General features: G+C 36.8%; 1 protein-coding gene across 1 annotated transcript in view; it reads right to left on the reverse strand.

Annotated features, from left to right (window-relative positions):
- Window positions 1-20,695, reverse strand: part of atl (atlastin GTPase) — a 346,856-nt gene that overhangs the window by 273,629 nt on the left and 52,532 nt on the right. The window contains exon 2 of the mRNA XM_090369474.1: window positions 17,095-17,318. Coding sequence (XP_090225600.1) covers window positions 17,095-17,318 — 224 coding nt within the window. The remainder of the gene's footprint in view (window positions 1-17,094; window positions 17,319-20,695) is intronic.

The raw sequence follows: 20,695 nt of genomic DNA on the forward strand, positions 1-20,695 counted from the left end.
TCAGTTACATCATACTAGAAGACTGAGTCATTAAAGTATACTGATTAAAATTATAGAAGGGCAGGGCACTACTTGCATTTTCACATTTCTCCAAATCTTCTAATTTTTTTCCCAGTGATAAGCAAAACTTACCTAGTGAGCACCATTTAATTTGCTATACAGTAAACCCCCGCTATTCGCGGTTTCGCGGTCGCTGATTTAATATAAAATGAAACCTGAAAAAATGTGAATTTTAAAGTGCCGTGAACATTTTCTGCTATAAAAAACATGGGCATGGCTAAAATCATCTTTCCTGGTCAAAACAGTGCTCAGTTGGGGGAGAGGGGTGATAAAATCGCAAGCACGATTGTTTCCCGCTAATCCTTGTTCAGTATGTGTTATGCGCTTGCCATGGAAGGTTTCGTCATTTGCTTTTAATTTATATGCTTATAAATTGAATAAATTTATAAATGTACCAATTTATAAATTTATATGCTTACAAAAGTGAAAAATCTACTGTTTTGCAGTGTAAAACAGACTTGTCCATAAAAATATGCCTATGAATAACAAGGGAATTGTGAAAAGATCAAAGGAAGTGATGACATTAGCAAGTAAAATTGAGTTATTAGACAAAACTTCTAATGGTGAAAAGTGTCTTGTCAGTGGCAAAACATTATAAAATCAATGAGTCAACAGTACGATTAATAAAGAAATGGGAAGAAAAAATCCCCTGTAGTGCCCATGAAAACGCGCTAATTGCTTCAAAAATTTGCTCTAACTCGTGATGTTAAATTAGAAAAAAATGGAAAAGGCTTTAAATCTGTGGATAGAAGACCGAACTCAAAATAAAATTCCGTTAAGTTCCATCATTTGTGAAAAAGCAAAACACCTTTATCAACACTTGCGAAACTGGTGATAGCACTGGCGGAATAAGTTTTTTTAGCTAGCAAAGGTGCTGGTTTGAAAGATTTGTTTGAAATTTCTAATAAATATTAGATTTAACATTAAATTGCTTCTTATTTTAATTTCGATGCCTTATGCTTGCATTTCACCATGTACTGTCTATGTACATAGTTATATTATGAAGGTACATTTCTCAGAAACACAACCCCTGCGAATAGCGGGGGGTTTCCTGTATTTGAGCACTATTTGCTATATTTTATGCATATAAACATTTTACCACAAGTGTTGTGCCATAACACATATTGGCAGCATATAAGTAAAGATACATGAAATGAACTGCTTTATTCCTCTAGCACACTGATGAAGTTTGGGCATCAACAATTCATTTTTGTTTATAATATGATAAAATGTTGACACTTCAATTCTGATTTGCAGCTCAGCCTAAAAACAAGTGTTCTCTTTTAGCATGACTTCAGGATTTTCACTTTTCAACAACTATTTATGAATTTTCAGAATGTTATTTATAAAAATTCCAAAAATTATGGCATTGAATGCAATCTCAAATACAGGTAGCAGCAAATATGCTAAACTGCACTCTTAAACTTTTGTCTGACTGAAGTGCTAGCCATTCCTGCCATCCTCTCTGAAAGTCCCCCATTACCTCACACTTAGCGTTAGCACCACCCCAGGATGCATTCGTTCAACTAAGTGCCAGGACTGTACCACTAGTGACCATTCAGAGCCTCCACACCAGATCCAGTGAACAAGCAGAACAGAATTTTTTTCCCTTGAGGACTGTAGGAATAATTTTATTTGCAATTTCATATTATTATATATAAAAATCTGATACAAGGCAAAAAAGATAAACTTCATACTTCATAGCAGAGAGAGAAAGAGAAAAGTAGGCATGTGATGCAAGAAAAGCATATAAGCTTATGCATTATTAGCAAAAAAAAAAAAAAATTTTCACATATCCATTCCCTCTAAAAGTTTATCCAGTTCCTCCTTGAATTTATTTAAAGCTATCAACTTCCTCAATATTCCAGAAAATTGGAAAATAGTTCCAGCAATCAACTACCCACTGGCTCAAAGAAAATTTCCACACATTTATTCTACAACTGTTTTCCTCAAATTGAATTTATGCTCTCGGGTTCATAATCTGAGCAAGAGGAAGAATCTCATCAAAATTGAGCCTGCTCAACCCATTCAAGGCCTTATACACCTCAATCAGATCATCTTGCAGGTGCCTTGTCTCCGGATGCTGCAATTTGCAGAACTTAAGCTTTTCTTGGTAAGAGGACCCCGTCTTTCCCTTCACCAATCTTGTTGCCCTTCTCTGTACTCACTCAAGCAACTCTACAGCCTTTCTAAAATGAGGCCTCCACCACACCTGTACACAGTACTCAAGGTGTGGCCTGACCATTGCCTTATACAAAATTATAATAACCTCCTTTTCCCTACTAGCAAAACTGCTGTATATCATTGACAAGACACCATGAGCTACTCTGGCAGCCTGATTGCACTGCTCAGAAAACTTCACATTTGACTGCACATTTACCCCAAGGTCTTTTTCATTATCTACCTCCCCTAAGTGTAGTATCACACACACTTGGTCTCTGGGGGTTACTTCTACCCATATGCAGTACTTTGCATTTGTCAATGTTAAACTTCAGTTGCCACTTCTCAGCCCACCTGCCCAACTTTTCTAGATCTTGTTGCAGTAGCACACTGCATTACTGTCATTAACAAATCTGTAATCTTTTTATCATCTGCATACTTGGGCATTAAGCTTGATATACCTTCATCAATACCACTGATATATATAAAAACAACAGTGGGCACAACACCGAACCCTGGAGGACTGCACTAATAACATTAGTTCACGAAGAGCAGCGTCCATTGATTACCACTCTGTCTTCTCTGACTCAATCACCCTTTTATCCACTGTAGTAACTTTCACTTAATACTATACTGCTCCAATTTGTACAGTAGTCTTCCATGCACAACAGTAATAAAAGCTTTCCTGAAATCCAAGTATATGATATCAAAATTATTTTTTTTTTTTTGCGTCCAGTTCCTTTGTAACCACCAAATTGTACCAATCAAATTTGTCACACAAGACTTTCCTTTAACAAACTCAAGCTCCGTCTCAATTATTACTGCAGTAGTATCTAGATGATCCTGAAAAGCTTCTTTAACCAGCGACGTCATTATTTTCCCTGGAACAGAAGTTAAACTAACAGGTCTGTAATTACTCGTGTCACCCTTTGATCCCATTTGTGAGTTGGGGATACATTTGCATATCTCCAGTACATGAGCACTTCCTCCGAGTCCAAGGACATTCCTCATAATTATGGCTAAGGGTTTGCTTACTTCCTTTGCCACCTTCTTTAATATAACTGGATAGATCCCATCCACCCCAGGTGCCTTTCTTATGTTTAACTTCAACAATTTCTACTCCATTTTGCTCTGTTATTACAAAACCATTAAGCTCCCTGTTAGAGTTTAATAAGCTTCTATCCTCCACTTTCCTAAAGAATTCCTCGTGTGAATGTAGATGCAAAATACTCATTCAGTTTGTCAGCTATCTGAGCAGGATCATCAGCAGTCAAACTCGATATCAAGTGGACCAATCTGATTCATCCCTTTCCTTTTAGAGTTTATATAAGTAAAGAAATCCTTGCTGTTTTTCTTAGCATCCTTTGCCAAAGATTTCTCGTAATCTGCCTTCGCCTGCATAACCTCCTTTGTGACTTGATTACAGACTAGCTTATATCTACCCTAGGCTTCTGTGTCGCCTGATAATTTATATGCATTTTTCTTCTGTACTAAGAGTCTCATTAGTTCACGGACATCCATTTAGGCCGAAACCTTGAACAGTATTTCTTAATCGGCATGAAAAGCCTAGTAGCCTCCATGATTACCGTATTTCCCCGTGTATAAGACGCACCCTTTTTCAAAAAATTTGGGGTCTAAAACTGGGTGCATCTTATACAGTGGTTGTAGATTTTTTTACTTGCATTTCCCACTTTTTCGTGCTTGTTGTCTGTGTGTTCATTGTTTTGCACTTGTTACCGGTATATTAGGTTACGTTTTGCCACGTTCTGCCCAGAAATGGCTCAGAAAAGATTTTCGTACAGTGCTGAATTCAAATTAAAAGTGATCCAGTTTGCAAAAGTGAATGTCGTGCTGCTGAACCTAAGTTTAGTCCTCCTCCAACTGAGAAAACAATCCGAGACTGGCTACGGGAAGAAGAAACCCTACTGAAAACGCCACGGCAGAAGGCCATGAGAAGAAGGTAAGCAAAATGGCCTGATTTAGAGAGGGAATTGAAGAGCAAAGGGTAATTGGAATTCCTGTGTCCACAAAGATAGTTCAGCATGAGGCAAGAAGAAATGATGAAAAAGAAGTTACTGATTTCCAAGGAGGACACAATTGGTGCTTCAGGTTCATGGAACAGAATGGACTAAGCATGCATACACGCACCAGACTTACCCAAAAGATGCCTGAAAGCTATGAGCAGAAGGTACTTGAATTTCATTGTTTTGTCATTCAATGTCGGAAGACATATCAGTTTGAGTTGGGACAGACTGCAAATATGGACAAAGTCCCCCCCCCCTTCAATTTGATGTCCCAAGTAACAGAACTGTTGATAAGAAGGGGGTGAAAACTGTAACTGTGAAGACAAGTGGACATGAAAGAGCCATTATACAGTTGTTCTAGCTTGTTGTGCCGACAGAACCAAGTTGCCTCCTATGCTGATTTTCAAACACAAAACAATGCCAAAAGAAGACGTTCCTCGAGGAGTGATTGTCTACGTTCATGACAAGGGTTGGATGGATCAGGATGGGATGAAGATCTGGTTTGAGAAAGTTTGGAGCAGGAGACCAGGTGGGCTCTTACGCAAACCTGCCCTATTGGTGCTTGATCAGTTCAGGGCACACAACAAAAAACACAAAGAAGATGGCTGCAGAGCAAAAAGCAAAACTTGCCGTCATACCTGGAGGCTTCACATCCCAGCTCCAACCGCTTGATGTCAGCATTAACAAGCCCTTCAAAGCTGCCATGACACACAAATGAAACCAATGGATGAAGTCTTCTGGGGACAATTTGACACCAGCAGGAAGAGTGAAGAAACCAACTATAGGAGAAGTTTCTACCTGAGTGAAAAGATCCTGGGATAATATTAAGATTGTTGTCAAGTCACATTTAAGAATGTGTGGCATTTCAAATGCCATAGATGGAACTGAGGATGAGGCAATATATGAAGACAGTGATTCGTCATCAGACACAGATGAGGACAAGCTAATGGATGGGAGTTTTGACATTGATGAGGAGTTGTACTAATTTTATGATGAATAAAACTTGAGTTCAATAACTTTATGTAATACATTTTTTTCAAATTTCGGGCCCCAAAATTAAGGTGCATCTTATATATGGGGAAATACGGTAATTTCTTGAATGCTTCCCATTTAGAATTTTCTGTTGGTAAAATCATCAATTGGTCCCTCTGTATAGAATTTAAAAACTGTGTGAGACCACTGTAGTCACCTCTGTGAAAGCAAAAACTCTTCCCTTTACCCCTGATATGAGAGAGAGAGAGAGAGAGAGAGAGAGAGAGAGAGGAGCACTTATCTGGAATTCAAGCCCTAAGTTTGTAATTTGAGAGTTACTCCATTAATTGTAGATGTTTGATATATATATATATTTCTCCCTCTTTTTTCATCTCCCACACCAAGGAGGCAAAATGGTTTTCGAAACATCAGCTATTCCCCATACTTTACAGTTATCATCCCTTCCTTAATATCATCATTGTGTCTGTCATCATCTATAGATACTAAACCTGTGATTTTTCATATGCAGTGGGGTGGGTGGTTGTGTGTATAAGTCAATTTGTCATTATCTTAATCTCAATTTCCTTTGAAAGCAAAGAGGTTCAGAGGTAACACTGAAGGTAATGTACTGGGCACACAGACAGTACCCTTAATCCAAACTAAATATTTGGTAGTAAGATCGTGTAACTTCTCTACTTAAGTCTTTAAAAATTGTGAGAGAGACATTGAAATGATCAATTAAGTATGTTGTCTCCTGATGTCTGAATAATCTCATTCAGACATCAGGAGACAATCACTTCATGGGACATACATGTTCATTTAACAAAGTTCATAACAATCCCTTTCCAAGTCAAGGTTGAAAAGTTGTTGTAATAGGGCACAAGTGTATAATGATTAAGTAAAAGGCTAATTTCACTTTTGTGGTAGTTTTTAACTAAAGTACATTGGACACTATTCAGTAACCAATAAACTAAAAATTTTAGCTCACTATCTACGTGGAGTTAAGCGTATTTTACTCAGTAATTTGTACTTAGTTCAGAGAATTACTCTTAATCTTCCCTGAGTCAGCTCAAGTGGATAATTATTATTGGATACATGTAGGCATTATAACATTTTCTACAATGAAATCACATAATACTGGGAATAGTATCAATATTAGTTGGAGCAAATGATGCAAGGAAGCAACCTTTTTCTGCATTAACCAAAAAAAATGAAATAATAATAAAAGCAAAATAAAACAATATTCATGCTATATGGATTCCCACAAGATGATCATCCAGTTCCACTTTTAACTTAGCTAAATTCACTACCTCTGCCAACACTGTAAGGTAACTTATTCTGATGCAATCTTCCATTATTCTCCAAGATTTTATATTTGTGCCCTCTGCCACAAATATAAAATCTGAAGGAGACATCAGATCTCTCCCTCAGATGTCTATCAAGCTTGCAGTCCACATCTTCTAAGCCATTCTTTGTATGCACACTGATTTGCACTCTTCATTAATCTGGTCATTCTTAAATCTTTTCCAGTTTTTTTTTTTTTTTTTAAGGTGTGATCTACGGACTTTAACTGTGGTCTAACCATTGTCTTATAATATAGATGGATAATGATATTCTTCTGCCAACTAACAAAGTAAAAGTTCTGGAGATGACACTATGGGCTTTCCCAGTTGCTGGTTTACACTGCACAGAAAATTTCATGCTACACTGACCTGCAACACCTAAGAAGTCTTTATCTTGAGTCACTTTTAGATCCTCTCCTCCTCAGCTTATATGCAATTCCAGGATTTGCAGAAAAATTGATTCTGGGTTTGGTGTTGAACAGTGAATGGATATTGAATGGTTGCCATACATATCTGGAGAAGTCTTAATGACAGATAAGAGACAAGTCATTAATTAACCTGACTGCTTGCTTTTGAATAGGGTCTATAAGCTATAAAGAGTTTTTGAGAGAAATACCCCAGTTGTGGAAAAAAATCATGAAATATTTCACGATTGTTTCATGATAGGGGGACTAAAGGTTTACAATGAGTTGCTTAGAAGAAAAGTAACACCGAAAGCAAAATAGAAAACCCGATTTGTCTTTTTATGTAAAGAAAGAAATATTTGCAATGTGCTTGTGCAAAGAGAGATTAGAAGTCAGGGTAATCACTAAAGATGAGCACAGGAGCAGCAGAATCTTTGAAAGAAATAAGAGAGGACTGAGCTTAATAAAGATTGATGGTAACAAAGTTTTCTTTGTCACAGAGAATTACCTGGAAATTGGCATATAAAGAACTGGTGGTGGATATCTGCTAAGTTGAAGCTGTTTGTGCAGGCAAAATTTCTAAAACTGAAAGGTGAAATGTAAAGTGCTATCAGCAGCAAAACTAAGAATAAGATTACAGTCAGTGGAAGAAGGTTATTAATATACAAGAGCAGCCAAAAAGACAGATCTATCACCATCTGTACTGAATGATCACAGAGAAAACTAGCTATCCAAAGAAAAACACAGATGGCTATCCATAACATGGAAGCTTGTTTAGAAGGCCTTCATGCCAAACATGATCAAAAGCCCTGGAAATAACACTAGAAATGTGTGAGTTTCAAACCTTTCTTGAAGTTTTCCAAAGGTGAATAATATATATCAAGCCAATATATCACCAGTGGATTGAAAATGACATCCTACTAGCAAACACTGACCAGTATGAAAATGTAACAACTTAGAGAAGTGAATTATTAGTTGTCAGATGGACAGCTCTACTGTTCTCATAATACACTATTATCAAATATACTTAATACAAAGGGAAATATCAGTCATATGCACAAAAATAATAATAATAAAAGCAAAATAAAACAATATGCATGCTATTTGGATTCCCACAAGTTGATCATCCACAAGAGGATCACACACATATACTTTGAACTTAGCCAGATTCACTACCTCTGCCAACACTCTGCCAAAATTCTGAGGTGACCTATTCCTAGTAGCATTTAAGGGCTACAAGCCACTTATTGTTAATAGGTAGCTCTACTGAACAGGAGATGCTGGTTTTATAATAAAAAAAATTTTGAAATTTCCATCTATGCTTATTATATAAACCACAAATTAGAATTAGCATTAATAGTGACATATGATGCAAAAAAGCAACATTATACAGCAGTAGCAAAAAAAAACAAAAAAAACCTGCCATTTCACCAATCCATTCACTCCAAACGTTTGTCCAGTTTCGCCTTAATTTTATTTAAGCTGTCAACTTCCACTACGACATATGGAAGTTAGTTAGTTAGTTTGTTACAGTTATCAACCACTGGTTGATAACTGTAACAAACCTTTAGCCAACAAGTGGTTGATTGTAACCACTTGCTGGCTGAAGGCAAATGTCAGCACATCTATGCTGCAACTGACTTTCCTCAATTTGAGTTTATGCCCCCTCAAGTACATAATCTGAACAAGAGAAAGAACCCCATCAGCACTGAGCTTGCTCAAACCATTCAAAGCCTTATACACCTCAATTAGAGGTGTATAAAGGCTTTGAATACAGTCCTTTGAACCTAGTCTACAGTCCAGATGCTGAAATTTTCAGAAATTTCAGGCCTTTATTGATAAGATCCCCCCCCCTTTGTTCCCCTCACCAATCTCATTGCCATTCGCTGTACTTATTCCAGCAGCTCCATATCCTTCCTAAAATGAGGCTTTGAGAACTGTATGCAATACTCAAGGTGTGGTGTAACCATTGCCTTATACAAAGGGATAATCACCTCCTTATCCCTGCTAGCCAAATTCCTGAATATCATTGACAATACCCCCATGAGCTGCTCTGGCAGTCTGTCTGCACTGCTCAGAAAACTTCATAACTGACTGGAAAATTAAATTACCCCCCCAAGTCTTTTTTCATTCTCCACTACCTCGAGTGTAGTATCATATAATTGGTACATTACTCTGGGGTTACTGCTCCCAATATGCAGTACAGACTGGCCTCGATTAACACAATTAATTAGTCCAGTGAGCGCATTGCGCAAAATGGAAATGTGTTTATAGAATATAATATAATCAATATCATACCTTTATTGTAGGAAATCTTGACCCGACGCTCACATCAAACTGATCCAGTTAATGTAATATGAAATCTAAGTATTAAAACACGAACATATCTCTATTAAAGGATTGTTAAATTATGTGATATTATATAAAACTAAATTTGTCTTCAATTCACAGTCTGCTAACTTCTATCAAGGAAGAGCAAAGCACAGTCATCATCATCATCATCAGCCATTTTCAATCCACTGCAGGATGAAGACCTCTCCAGCAACTTTCCAGTTCCTTCTGTTTTGAGCACTGGCCATCCATTTACTACTCAAAAACTCATGAATTTCATCTATCCATCTCCGCCTTTGTCTTCCGGGTTTTCTTCTAGCTCCTCTTGGGTACCATTCTGTTATTTTCTTAGTCCATCTGTCATCATGTCTTCGAGCTATGTGTCCTGCCCAAGACCATTTTAGTTCTTTAGTTTTGATAAGAATGTCCTTTACTTGAGTTTGCTGCCTAATCCATGTGTTTCTCTTCTTATCTAACAGTCTGATTCCCAATATAATTCGTTCCATTCTTCGCTGTGTAGTTCTTAGCTTCTCTTCCATTCTTTTGGTGAGTGCCCAAGTTTCACTTCCATAAGTCATGATGGGGAGTATACATTGGTTCATTATTTTACGTTTCAGACAAACTGGGATATTGCTCTTCAGTATGTGACTATATTTCCTGAATGCTATCCATCCAAAATTTATTCTTCTCTTGACTTCCAGACATTTATCATTATTATAGCTAATAACTTGTCCCAGATAAGTATATGACTCCACCTTTTCAATTACTGCTCCTTCAATTATTATTTCCCTTTCCTTGGCATACTTGTTCATCATTACTTTTGTTTTAGCCATATTCATCTTTAGTCCAAAATCCTTACTAACTGTGCATAACTGATTAAGATTTTCCTCTAATTCTTTGGGATCGTGGCTTATGACCACAATGTCATCTGCAAATCGTAAATGGTTTAGGTACTCTCCGTTCACACTAACTCCTTTCTGCGACCAGTCTAATCTTCTGAAAGCTTCCTCAAGGGCAGCAGTAAACAGCTTCGGAGATATTGTGTCTCCTTGTCGAACTCCTTTCTCGATTTTAAATTTGCTACTGTCTTTGTCTAGTCTAATAAAGGATGTAGCACTCTCATAACCCCGGGGGCTCACAACTTGTGAGTATGGGCTTGGCACACCCAGGGTCCTGAGCTGGATATCATCATTCTTCTTTCTTGGTGATTCCCTTCTACTTTTGTCTCTCTCTCTCTCTCTCTCTCTCTCTCTCTCTCTCTCTCTCTCTCTCTCTCTCTCTCTCTCTCTCTCTCTCTCTCTCTCTCAGGATAACTCGGGAACTTTTTTTTTTCCTGATGCAACATAAGCCTCGGCTTCCTTGCACCATATGGCTATTAATAATAATAATAATAATAATAATAATATATTTTCTTCAAAATCATAATATATGGAGTATCTATGCCTTGTCTTTCCAGTGCCCAAATCATTGCCTTATGCTGTATGGAGTCAAATGCCTTTTCATAATCCACAAATGCCAGGCATAATGGTGTTTTATATTCATTTGCTTTCTCCATTAGCTGTGATATTACGTGAAGGTGATCCATAGTTGAGAATCCTGTCCTAAAGCCAGCTTGCTCTTTCGGTTGATTCTCATCAAGTATTCTTTCTAATCTGTTAGTAATGACCCTTGTGAACAACTTGTAGATATGGGATAACAAGTTAATTGGTCTATAACTTCCAATTTCTGATTTATCTCCTTTCTTATGCAGCAAAACTATGATTGCATTATTCCACTGCTTACGCATCACACCTTTTCTAATGCACTTTGTGAAGAGCCTTGCCAGTTTTTGTGTTATGTCTCTTCCTCCCAATTTTAACAACTCTACAGTAACTTCATCTTCCCCCGGGGCTTTCCGATTCCTCATTTTCTTCAATGCATGTTCTACCTCATCAGGAAGAATATCGGGTATGTCGTATGTGTTGCTACTTTGCAATCCATCTTCCCCACTGCTGGTATCATTCCCTCGCTCCTTGTATAATTCTCTATAGTAGTCTTCTGCTATTTGAATTATGCCTTCTCTGCAGTTTATAAGTACACCATTGCTATTCTTCAGTTTCAGTATCATTTGTCTTTCTGTATTACTGCTCATGGCTGCTGATTTAAATCCTTTTTCCCTTAATGCTTGTTCTACTTTTCTTGTGTTAAATCTTCTTATGTCCTCTCTGAGTCTCTTTCTAATGGCTTTGCATAACTCAGTATACTCAATTTTCTCCCTGTCAGTGTTTTTCTTGCTCTTCATTTGTCGTCTTTGGTTCATCATGACAAGTGTTTCTTGACTAATTTTTTCTTCTTTGGATTTCTGTTTCCCTATAGGTTTCTTGGGCTTTATCACTTTCAGAAAGTTGTAATATTCCTCATCGATATCTTGGTCCTGAGCAGTCTGCAGAAGCTCAAACTTGTTCTTAGGTTCCAGTACATACTGCTTTTTCTCCTCCTCTGTTATTTCAAAGACCTTTGTATTATTTACTCGAGTCAGTTTTTTCCTTTCCTTTATCTATATCAAGTGTACACCTTACCATTCTGTGATCACTTCCAACATTTACCTTATTCAGGACGGTAACATCATTCACAATATATCTTCTGTTAGTGAGGATGAAGTCGATTTCATTAGTTGTTAATCCATTTGGACTCTTCCATGTCCACTTTCTGTTCACCCTTTTCTTGAAAAAAGTGTTCATTACTGACAGTCCTTGAGATTCTGCAAATTCCACAAGTCTTTCACCTCTTTTATTTCTTTCACCAATTCCAAAATTTCCTATAGTTCCTCTTTCTGTGCTGTTTTGCCTTTTTCCAACCTTAGCATTGAAGTCCCCCATAATAATAGTGTAGTGGGTTTTCTGCTCATCTAGAAGACTCAATTTCAGTGTACATTTCTTCAACCTCTTCATCATCATGGCTCGATGTTGGTGCATAAATCATTATAATCTTTAGCTTGTACCTCTTAGAAATCTTGAATATTAGTCTTGACACCCTTGGTGATGTACAGCCAATGCACATCAACCTACTCCAAACTAAACCTATCAGCAATGATAAACTAGAAAGAGAAGACAATTGTCAAACTGTATTAAAAACTATATTAAATTAAAAACCGTATTAAAATATTATTAGGCTAGACTTCTTAATACATGAACAGGTATTTAAGTTATAAACTGTGCTCACAAGAAGTAACAAGTTAAAACAATATCCACTCTCTTATACTTTAAAACAGTGCATCGCAACAAGATTATTTTTCGTTAACCAATGTGAATCGTGCTATTCACATATGTGCATTAAGGTCCACGAGTCCCAAATAGTATATGGTCTCCATACATTTATCGAATAACAGTTTAGTTTCATTTCAAGTGTTTCGGCTATTAACAGTTTTATGTATTCTTTCTGTGAATTTATTACTTTAGCTTCGTTAAACAGAAAAACGTGGTTTTCCTGAATGGCGTGAAAGGAAAGTTCAGATGCACCTGTCCTTTTCGCCCTCAGAGATGCCTTGTGTTGTTGTAAATGCATCAAATGATAATTTTTGGTAGAACCATTGTAAAAGGAGTTTCACTCCCCACAAGCAACGTTATAGACAATATTGATTTGCTCCATGTTAGAGACCGAGGTTGGTTTCCTCACCCTCAATATTGTCTGAAGTTGCATCAGTTGTGCAACTATTTTGAATTCTGTATTTTTAAAAATGTTAATAAACTGTTCTCCATTGTTGTACCTAAGGAATTTTAATAAAATATTTAAGTGTGGTGTTCTTAATCACCGGAACAGATACAGATTTTAGTTTCACCTGCCACTGAAGGTTCCTAATTATACCTAGTGTATATTCCCTGTTTAGACCTATTGTATATCCCAATCTTGTTGTAAGTTTCCTGAATTCGTCATTAAGGGTTTCTTGTGTAGAATTATATCTGTATGCATTGTGAAATTGGTTGAAAATAATACTCCTTTTATATGTAAAAGGGTGGTAGCTCAAGTAATGTAAAAATTTTTCTGTATTAGTAGGTTTCCGATATATTTTAAAATGTATGTTATCATTAACCCTTCTGAACATAAATTTAAGAAAGTTTATAGAGTTCTCACTTGGTTTTTCTTGTTCCAAAGTAAATTTAAGTCTTGTGTGTATATTATTAAAAGAACTCATAAGATTATTTACGTTGTTTTCATGTGAAATAATAAGGATATCATCTAAATACCTACCATAACATATTAACCTGGGAATATATGGATTTAAGTGTAATTGTTCAATAGTATTGAGATGAAATTTATCTAAACTACTAAACCACTCAGGCTAAGTCCCATCGGAATGCCAAAAATTTGTCTGTAAATATTAGATTGCCTATTTTAAAGTATAAGAGCGTGGATATTGTTTTAACTCTTTACTTCTTGTGAGCATGGTTTATAAAGAAAAAAAAAGTCATGTATTAAGAAGTCTAGCCTAATAATATTTTAATACAGTTTTTATTTTAATAGTTTTTAATTTAATATAGTTTTTAATATAGTTTGATAATTGTCTTCTCTTTCTGGTCTATCATTGCTGATGGGTTTAGTTTGGAGTAGGTTGATGTGGATCAGCTGTGCTTTGCTCTTCCTTGATAGCAGTTAGCAGACTATGAATTGAAGACAGGTTTAGTTTTATATAAAAATCACATAATTTAACAATCCTTTATTAGGGATATGTTTGCGTTTTAACACTTAAATTTTATATTACATTAACCGGATCAATTTGATGCAAGCATTGGGTCAGTCAAGATTTCCTAAAATAAAAGGTATGATATAGATTTTATATTTAAACAAGAGTACTTAAAGTAGGAAAAATTGGGCTTCATTGCTCTTACATTTTGAAATATAATCAATAGGAAAAATTATAATTGTGCCATGATCTTCAAGAATGTTCATCATAAAGAACATTCTTGAAGAATGTTCATCATAAAGAACATTCTTGAAGAATGTTCATCATAAAGAACATTCTTGAAGAATGTTCATCATAAAGAACATTCTTCATTAAAAATACCTCTTAAATAACTTTAACTACATACCATGTAAAAGATAATGAAAATAATTATAGAATTAAATGTTTATTGCGTAAAATACAGAACAAAAACTTTGTTACAGAAATATTTGAATGGAGTTGTTTGAACAGTGTTGGCTTTCCTTTTTCATCAATCAATTTCCAATAGCCGCAACAATCTTCTCTAAGCCCTAGCCAAATAAATATTGCAGAGAACCTCAACCTTTTGTCTGAGGCTCTCTGCGATATGAAAGATTATCTAGTTCTTTTACGGTAATATTTTCATTTGGCTCATTTACAAATTAGAATTTTTAAATGCAAGTCTGCACATAAATTTATTAGCAGGAGAAAAACAAGTAACTCATCTGCTTCCAATGTTTGATAAAACACACACACACACACACACACACACACACACACACACACACACACACACACACACACACACACACACACACACACACACACACACAGCGGGAAATGCTTGTTTATTGCCCATACAACGCATGGTAAGCTTAGCAGGCGATTAAAATCTTTTTAAACTATCACATTAAAAAAATATCGCTTTTACTGGAAATTTGGATCATGTAAAATGGTATATTTTTTTTTCAAATAGCGGTAACCGAAAAACACAATCGAACTCTTGTTATGCGAGGCCTGGCTGTACTTTGCATTTGTCAATGTTAAACTTCAGTTGCCAATTCTCATTGCATCTGCCCAACCTTTTCCTGTTGCAGTAGCTTACTGTCATTAACAACCCTGCCAACCTTAGTATCATCTGCAAACTTAAATATTAAGCCTGACATATGTTCAATATTATTGATAAACATAGAAAACAATTGGCCCAACACCGAACCCTGGAGACTCCACTAACATTAGTCCAGGAAGAGCAGTGTCCATCAATTACCACTCTGTCTTCTTCCACTCAACCATCCCTTTATCCATAGCAGCAACTGGCCTCTCCTCTATTCATCAAAAGCTTTACCAAAATCCAACTATATGATATCAAAATTATTTTTTGTATCCAAGATTTCCCCTCAACAAACTTATGTTGTATCTGAATTATAACTGCAGTCCTGTCTAGATGATCCTACATTGCTTATTTAACCAGCGACTCCATTATTTTCCCTGAAACAGAAGTTAAACTAACAGGTCTATAATTACTTATGAAATTCTTTGATCCCCTTTGTGAATTAGGGATACATTTTCACATCTCCAGTCCATGGGAATCTTCCCTGAATCCAAGGATGCTCTCATAATTGTGGTTTTCTTACTTTCTTTGCTGCCTCCCTTAATATAATTGGACAGATCCCATCCACCCCAGGTGCCATTCTTATGTTTAACTTCAATTACTCCTCCAATTTGCTCTTATTTATTACAAAATCATTTAGCACCCTGTTAGAGTTTGATAAACTTCTGGCCTCCACTTCCCTACAGAATTCTTCATGTGTGAATGCAGATGCAAAATACTCGTTCAGTTTGTCAGCTACCTGAAGAGATTCATCAACTGTCGAAACATCAATATCAAAGTGGACCAATCTGATTCACCCCTTCCTTCTATAGTTTACGTAAGTAAAGAAGTCTTTGCTGTTTTTCTTTGTATCCTTTGCCAAAGATTCCTCATAATCTGCCTTCACTTGCCTAAACTTCTTTATGACTTGATTACAGACTAGTCTAAATCTACCATAGACTATGTTGTCCGATAATTTATATGCATCCCAGGCATTTTATTTCTCTGCCACGAGTCTCATTAGTTCGTCTGATAACCATTTAGGCCTACCTTGAACAGTATTTCTTAGTTGGTATGAAAAGCATAGTAGCTTCCAAGATTAATTCCTTGAATGCTTCCCATTTAGAATTTGCTTGGTATCATCATCAGTTGTTCCCACTGTATAGAATATAAACAGTCTGAGACCACCACAGTCACCTTTACAAAAGCCCTTCCCTGTGGTTCCTTTATGTGCAGATTCTCAGAAATTATTTGTAAAGTCAACATTTATGAGAGAAACATTTCCTTCACACACCAGTAAATTACATAGAAAAATATATATTAGTACTTGCAACTCACTAGTGTATTTTCCCATCCACAGGACTATATACCACTAATGGGCTGATTGGCCAGATGGATTATCACTGTATGAAGGATCTCTTCTATGGACATCATAACATTCACGGCAATATAGTAATAAAGTTAATACATAACAACAAAATGGAATAATCATTCTGAAAGCAGTTGGCAAATATTCTGGTCATTATTTAGTCACAATCAACATTCAAGTAAAAAAATTTAAGTACCTTTTATTTGCATTCAGCAAAAGGGAAAGACTAAAATTTAAGAGTAAGCTGCAAGATTTAATATTTCATTTAGGGTTATTTAATATTAAACCATGCAGCCCAAAATTCAATAATAGGGTATGTTTAATTTAGGATATTAAATTTTCATAATTTGTCAATTAAATTAGTAACCAAGTATATTCAACATTTGTTTCCAAGTGTGGCTCCATACTAACATTTCAATCTTATGTAGCAGTCCACTGTTGATGACAATATTGTATATTAGAAACTGGCAATAATTGGAAAAGTACAATATCTTTAATTATCTTAGAAAAACAGTTTCTCATTTATACTATAAATTGCTCTAATTAGATTTGAATTCATTGAAAGCTAATTTTATTTTTTTCCTGATGGCCCTGTACAATTCTAATCACAGCAATTCTTATTCAGTTCTGAAATACATGCACGGTCTAAGTATGATGACTTACCTCAGCAATCATAAACCTTAAACAGAAATCCAATAAAAAGGATTTTCCTTTGCGAAATGCACCAGCAACTGACACTACAATTACTTGCTTATCTCTTATATGCTCTTGCAAAAGGATAGATACTAAAGCTTCTTCATCTAGTTCAAAAGTATGATCTTCTGTTGCAACTACTACCTGTACAGGCCTTCCCTTCATCCTGGAGCCATTGATATGGTTGGTATATTCTGAAGAGGAAAAAATTTACAGCATTATATAGTTGAATAAATCCATGCTATTCAACTTTCTCTTCACAATATTTATATATGATTAACTTATTTCCATGAAAGCCATTCCAAAGTTTTCATATACAGAATGCTGCACTACAAACTAATATTTTTATTCTGCAAAATTACTGAATCAAGTGGCAAAACTTGATGGTATGAAAAATGCAGTTTTGCTTATTAAGAACTAAGTCAGGTCAGTGGACTCTAATTAGTCAATACAGTACAGCCTTCTAATTTACCCTGAACTTTGTGACACAAAAAGTTTCTTGTGGATTTTTTTTTTTTTTTTTTTTTTCTCCTTGTTAACAGGAGAGATTGCTTCTACAGGGATGGGATACACTTAAATAGAAAGGGTGCAAGAATATTTGCTGATGTTATCGAGGCAGTGTTAGGTGGGTCGGAAAACTGCTAGCTTGGGGGGAGACAAAGACCAACAGATTAACAGTAGCCACAGGCAGAGGTGAAAGATTCTTGCACTGCTTCTATTAGAATGAGCAGAAGCCTGAAAAACAAGATGCATGGTATTTCAAAGACTGCTGGGAGCCGGTGCGGTACAAGTAAACACATGGATTGTGTTAGGGTAGCTAAGAATAGAAACAGGTGCAGGTATACTTGTGTGTACACCAATGCTAGGAGTTTAGTAAATAAATTTGATGAATTTGAGGTATTGCTCAAAACATCAAAGGCAGATATTGTTGGGATATCAGAGACGTGGTGTCACACAGATATAAGGGATGCAGAACTGCAATTTGGGGAGTACAACGTCTACAGAAAGGATAGACAGGATAGGAAGGGGGGAGGGGTTATGCTATTAGTTAAGAAACACATAAAAACCAAGAAGTGAAGCCAGTCAACATCGCTGGACAGTGCAGTGTTGAGTCAGTTTGGTGTGACATAAGCATTGGGAGATCAAAATTGAGAGTAGGAGTGTGCTATAGGCCTAATGACTCTGATGAGTATAATAAGAAACTGTACAGGGAAATAGAGTGGGCCAGTAAATCAGAGAGTCTTATAATGGGAGATTTTAATTTCCCAGATATTGACTGGAATTTGGGGGCTGGTTACTCATGCACTAGCAGGGCTCTTGTGGATTTATTGGATGATTGTTTTCTACATCAGCATGTTCGGTAAGCAACTAGAGAGAGTAATACTCTTGATTTGATTATCAGCAGTGATTCTTCATGCATTAAGAATCTGCAGATAAATGAACCACTAGGTGGCAGTGATCACAGTGTGCTGAAGTGGGATTTACTCAAAGAGGTAACTACCATTAGGGGTAAAGGGAAGGGTTACTGCTTCTGTAAAGGCGACTACGATGGACTGAGACAGTATTTAAATTCTATACAGTGGGACCAACTGATGATGTTACCAACAGCAAATTCAAAATGGGAAGCATTCAAAGAACTTATCTTGGAAGCTACTAGGCTTTACATACCAACTAAGAAATATTGTTCAAGGTTTAGGCCAAAATGGATGTCAGATGAACTAATGAGGCATATGGCAGAGAAGAAAAATGCACGGGATACTTACAAATTAACACATGACACAGAAGCCTATGATAGATACAAGTTGATATGCAACCAAGTTACAAAGGAGGTTAGGCAGGCGAAGGCAGATTATGAGAAATCCTTGGCAAGGGATGCAAAGAAAAACAGCAAAGAGTTCTTTACTTATGTAAACTCTAGAAGGAAGGGGATGAATCAGATTGGTCCACTTGATATTGATGGGTCAACTGTTGATGATCCTGCTCAGGTAGCTAACAAACTAAATGAATATTTTGCATCGACATTCACACATGAGGAGTTATTCAGCAAGGGGAATGCCAGAGGTGTATTCAACTCTAGCAGTAAGCTACAGAATCTTGAAATAACTGGGAGTAAAGTGGAGGAGAAACTGTTGAAGATAAACACAAGAAAGGCACCCGGGGTGGATGGGATCTATCCAGTTATATTAATGGAGGCAGCAAAGGAAGTAAGCAAACCCTTAGCCATAATTATGAGAGCTTCCTTGGACTCAGGGGAGGTACCCATAGACTGGAAATGTGCAAATATGACCCCAATTCACAAAGGAGGATCAAAGGCTGACACAAGTAATTATAGACCTGTGAGCTTAACTTCTGTTTCAGGAAAATTAATGGAGGCACTGGTTAAAGAAGCACTGCAGGATCATTTAGACAAGACTTCAGTTATAGCTCAGACACAGCATGGTTTTGTTAAGGGAAGTCTTGCCTGACCAACTTGATTGGATACTATGATGCAGTCACAAAAGAACTGGATGCAGGGAATAACTTTGATATTATATACTTGGATCTTAGAAAGGCTTTTGATACTGTTGCACATGGAAGACTGCTACACAAATTGGAGCAGTGTGACATTGGAGGCAAATTGCTGCTATGGATAAAGGGGTGGTTGAGGGGGAGAAGACAGAGAGTGGTAATCAATGGACACTGCTCAGAATCTTGAAATAATGTGGACTAATGTTAACTGCAAACGTGGACTAATGTTATTAGTGGAGTCCCTCAGGGCTCAGTGTTGGGTCCATTATTGTTTTCTGTATTTATAAATGATATTGATGATGGTATATCAAGCTTAATGTCCAAGTTTGCAGACGATACAAAGGTTGGCAGGGTTGTCAAGGACACTACTGACACTATGCTGCTGCAACAGGATCTGGAAAGGTTGAGCAGATGGGCTGAGAGGTGGCAAATGAAGTTTAACATTGACAAATGTAAAGTACTACACATGGGAAACAGCAACCCCAGAGCAACGTATCAACTCTGTGGTACTACACTGACAGTGGTAGAGAATGAAAGGGACTTGGGGGTGGTTGTGCAGGCAGATATGAAGTTCTCTGAGCAGTGCAGACGGGCTGCAAGAGTAGCTCATGGTGTATTGTCAATGATATACAGGAATTTTTCCAGCAGGGATAAGGAGGTGATTATTCCATTGTATAAGGCAATGGTCAGGCCACACCTAGAGTACTGTATACAGGTCTGGAGGCCTCATTTCAAGAAGGATGTAGAGCTGCTGGAACAAGTACAGAGAAGGGAAACAAGATTAGTGAATGGAACAGAGGGGTGCTCTTATGAAGAAAGGCTTAAGTTTTGCAAATTACAGTGTCTGGAGACTAGGCACCAGCGAGGTGATCTGATAGAGGTGTATAAAGCCTTGAATGGTTTAAGCATGCTCAATGCTGATGGGATTCTTCCTCTAGCTCAGAAAAATCACCTGAGAGGGCATAAATTCAAATTGAGGAAAGACAGATGTAGGATAGACGTGCAGAAATTTGCCTTTAGCCAGCAGGTGGTTGGTTGGTGGAACAGACTTCCATCCCTTGTG

Source organism: Mastigoproctus giganteus, chromosome 3 (assembly GCF_048544385.1).
Source record: "Mastigoproctus giganteus isolate SK-2022 chromosome 3, ASM4854438v1, whole genome shotgun sequence".
Taxonomy (NCBI): domain Eukaryota; kingdom Metazoa; phylum Arthropoda; class Arachnida; order Uropygi; family Thelyphonidae; genus Mastigoproctus; species Mastigoproctus giganteus.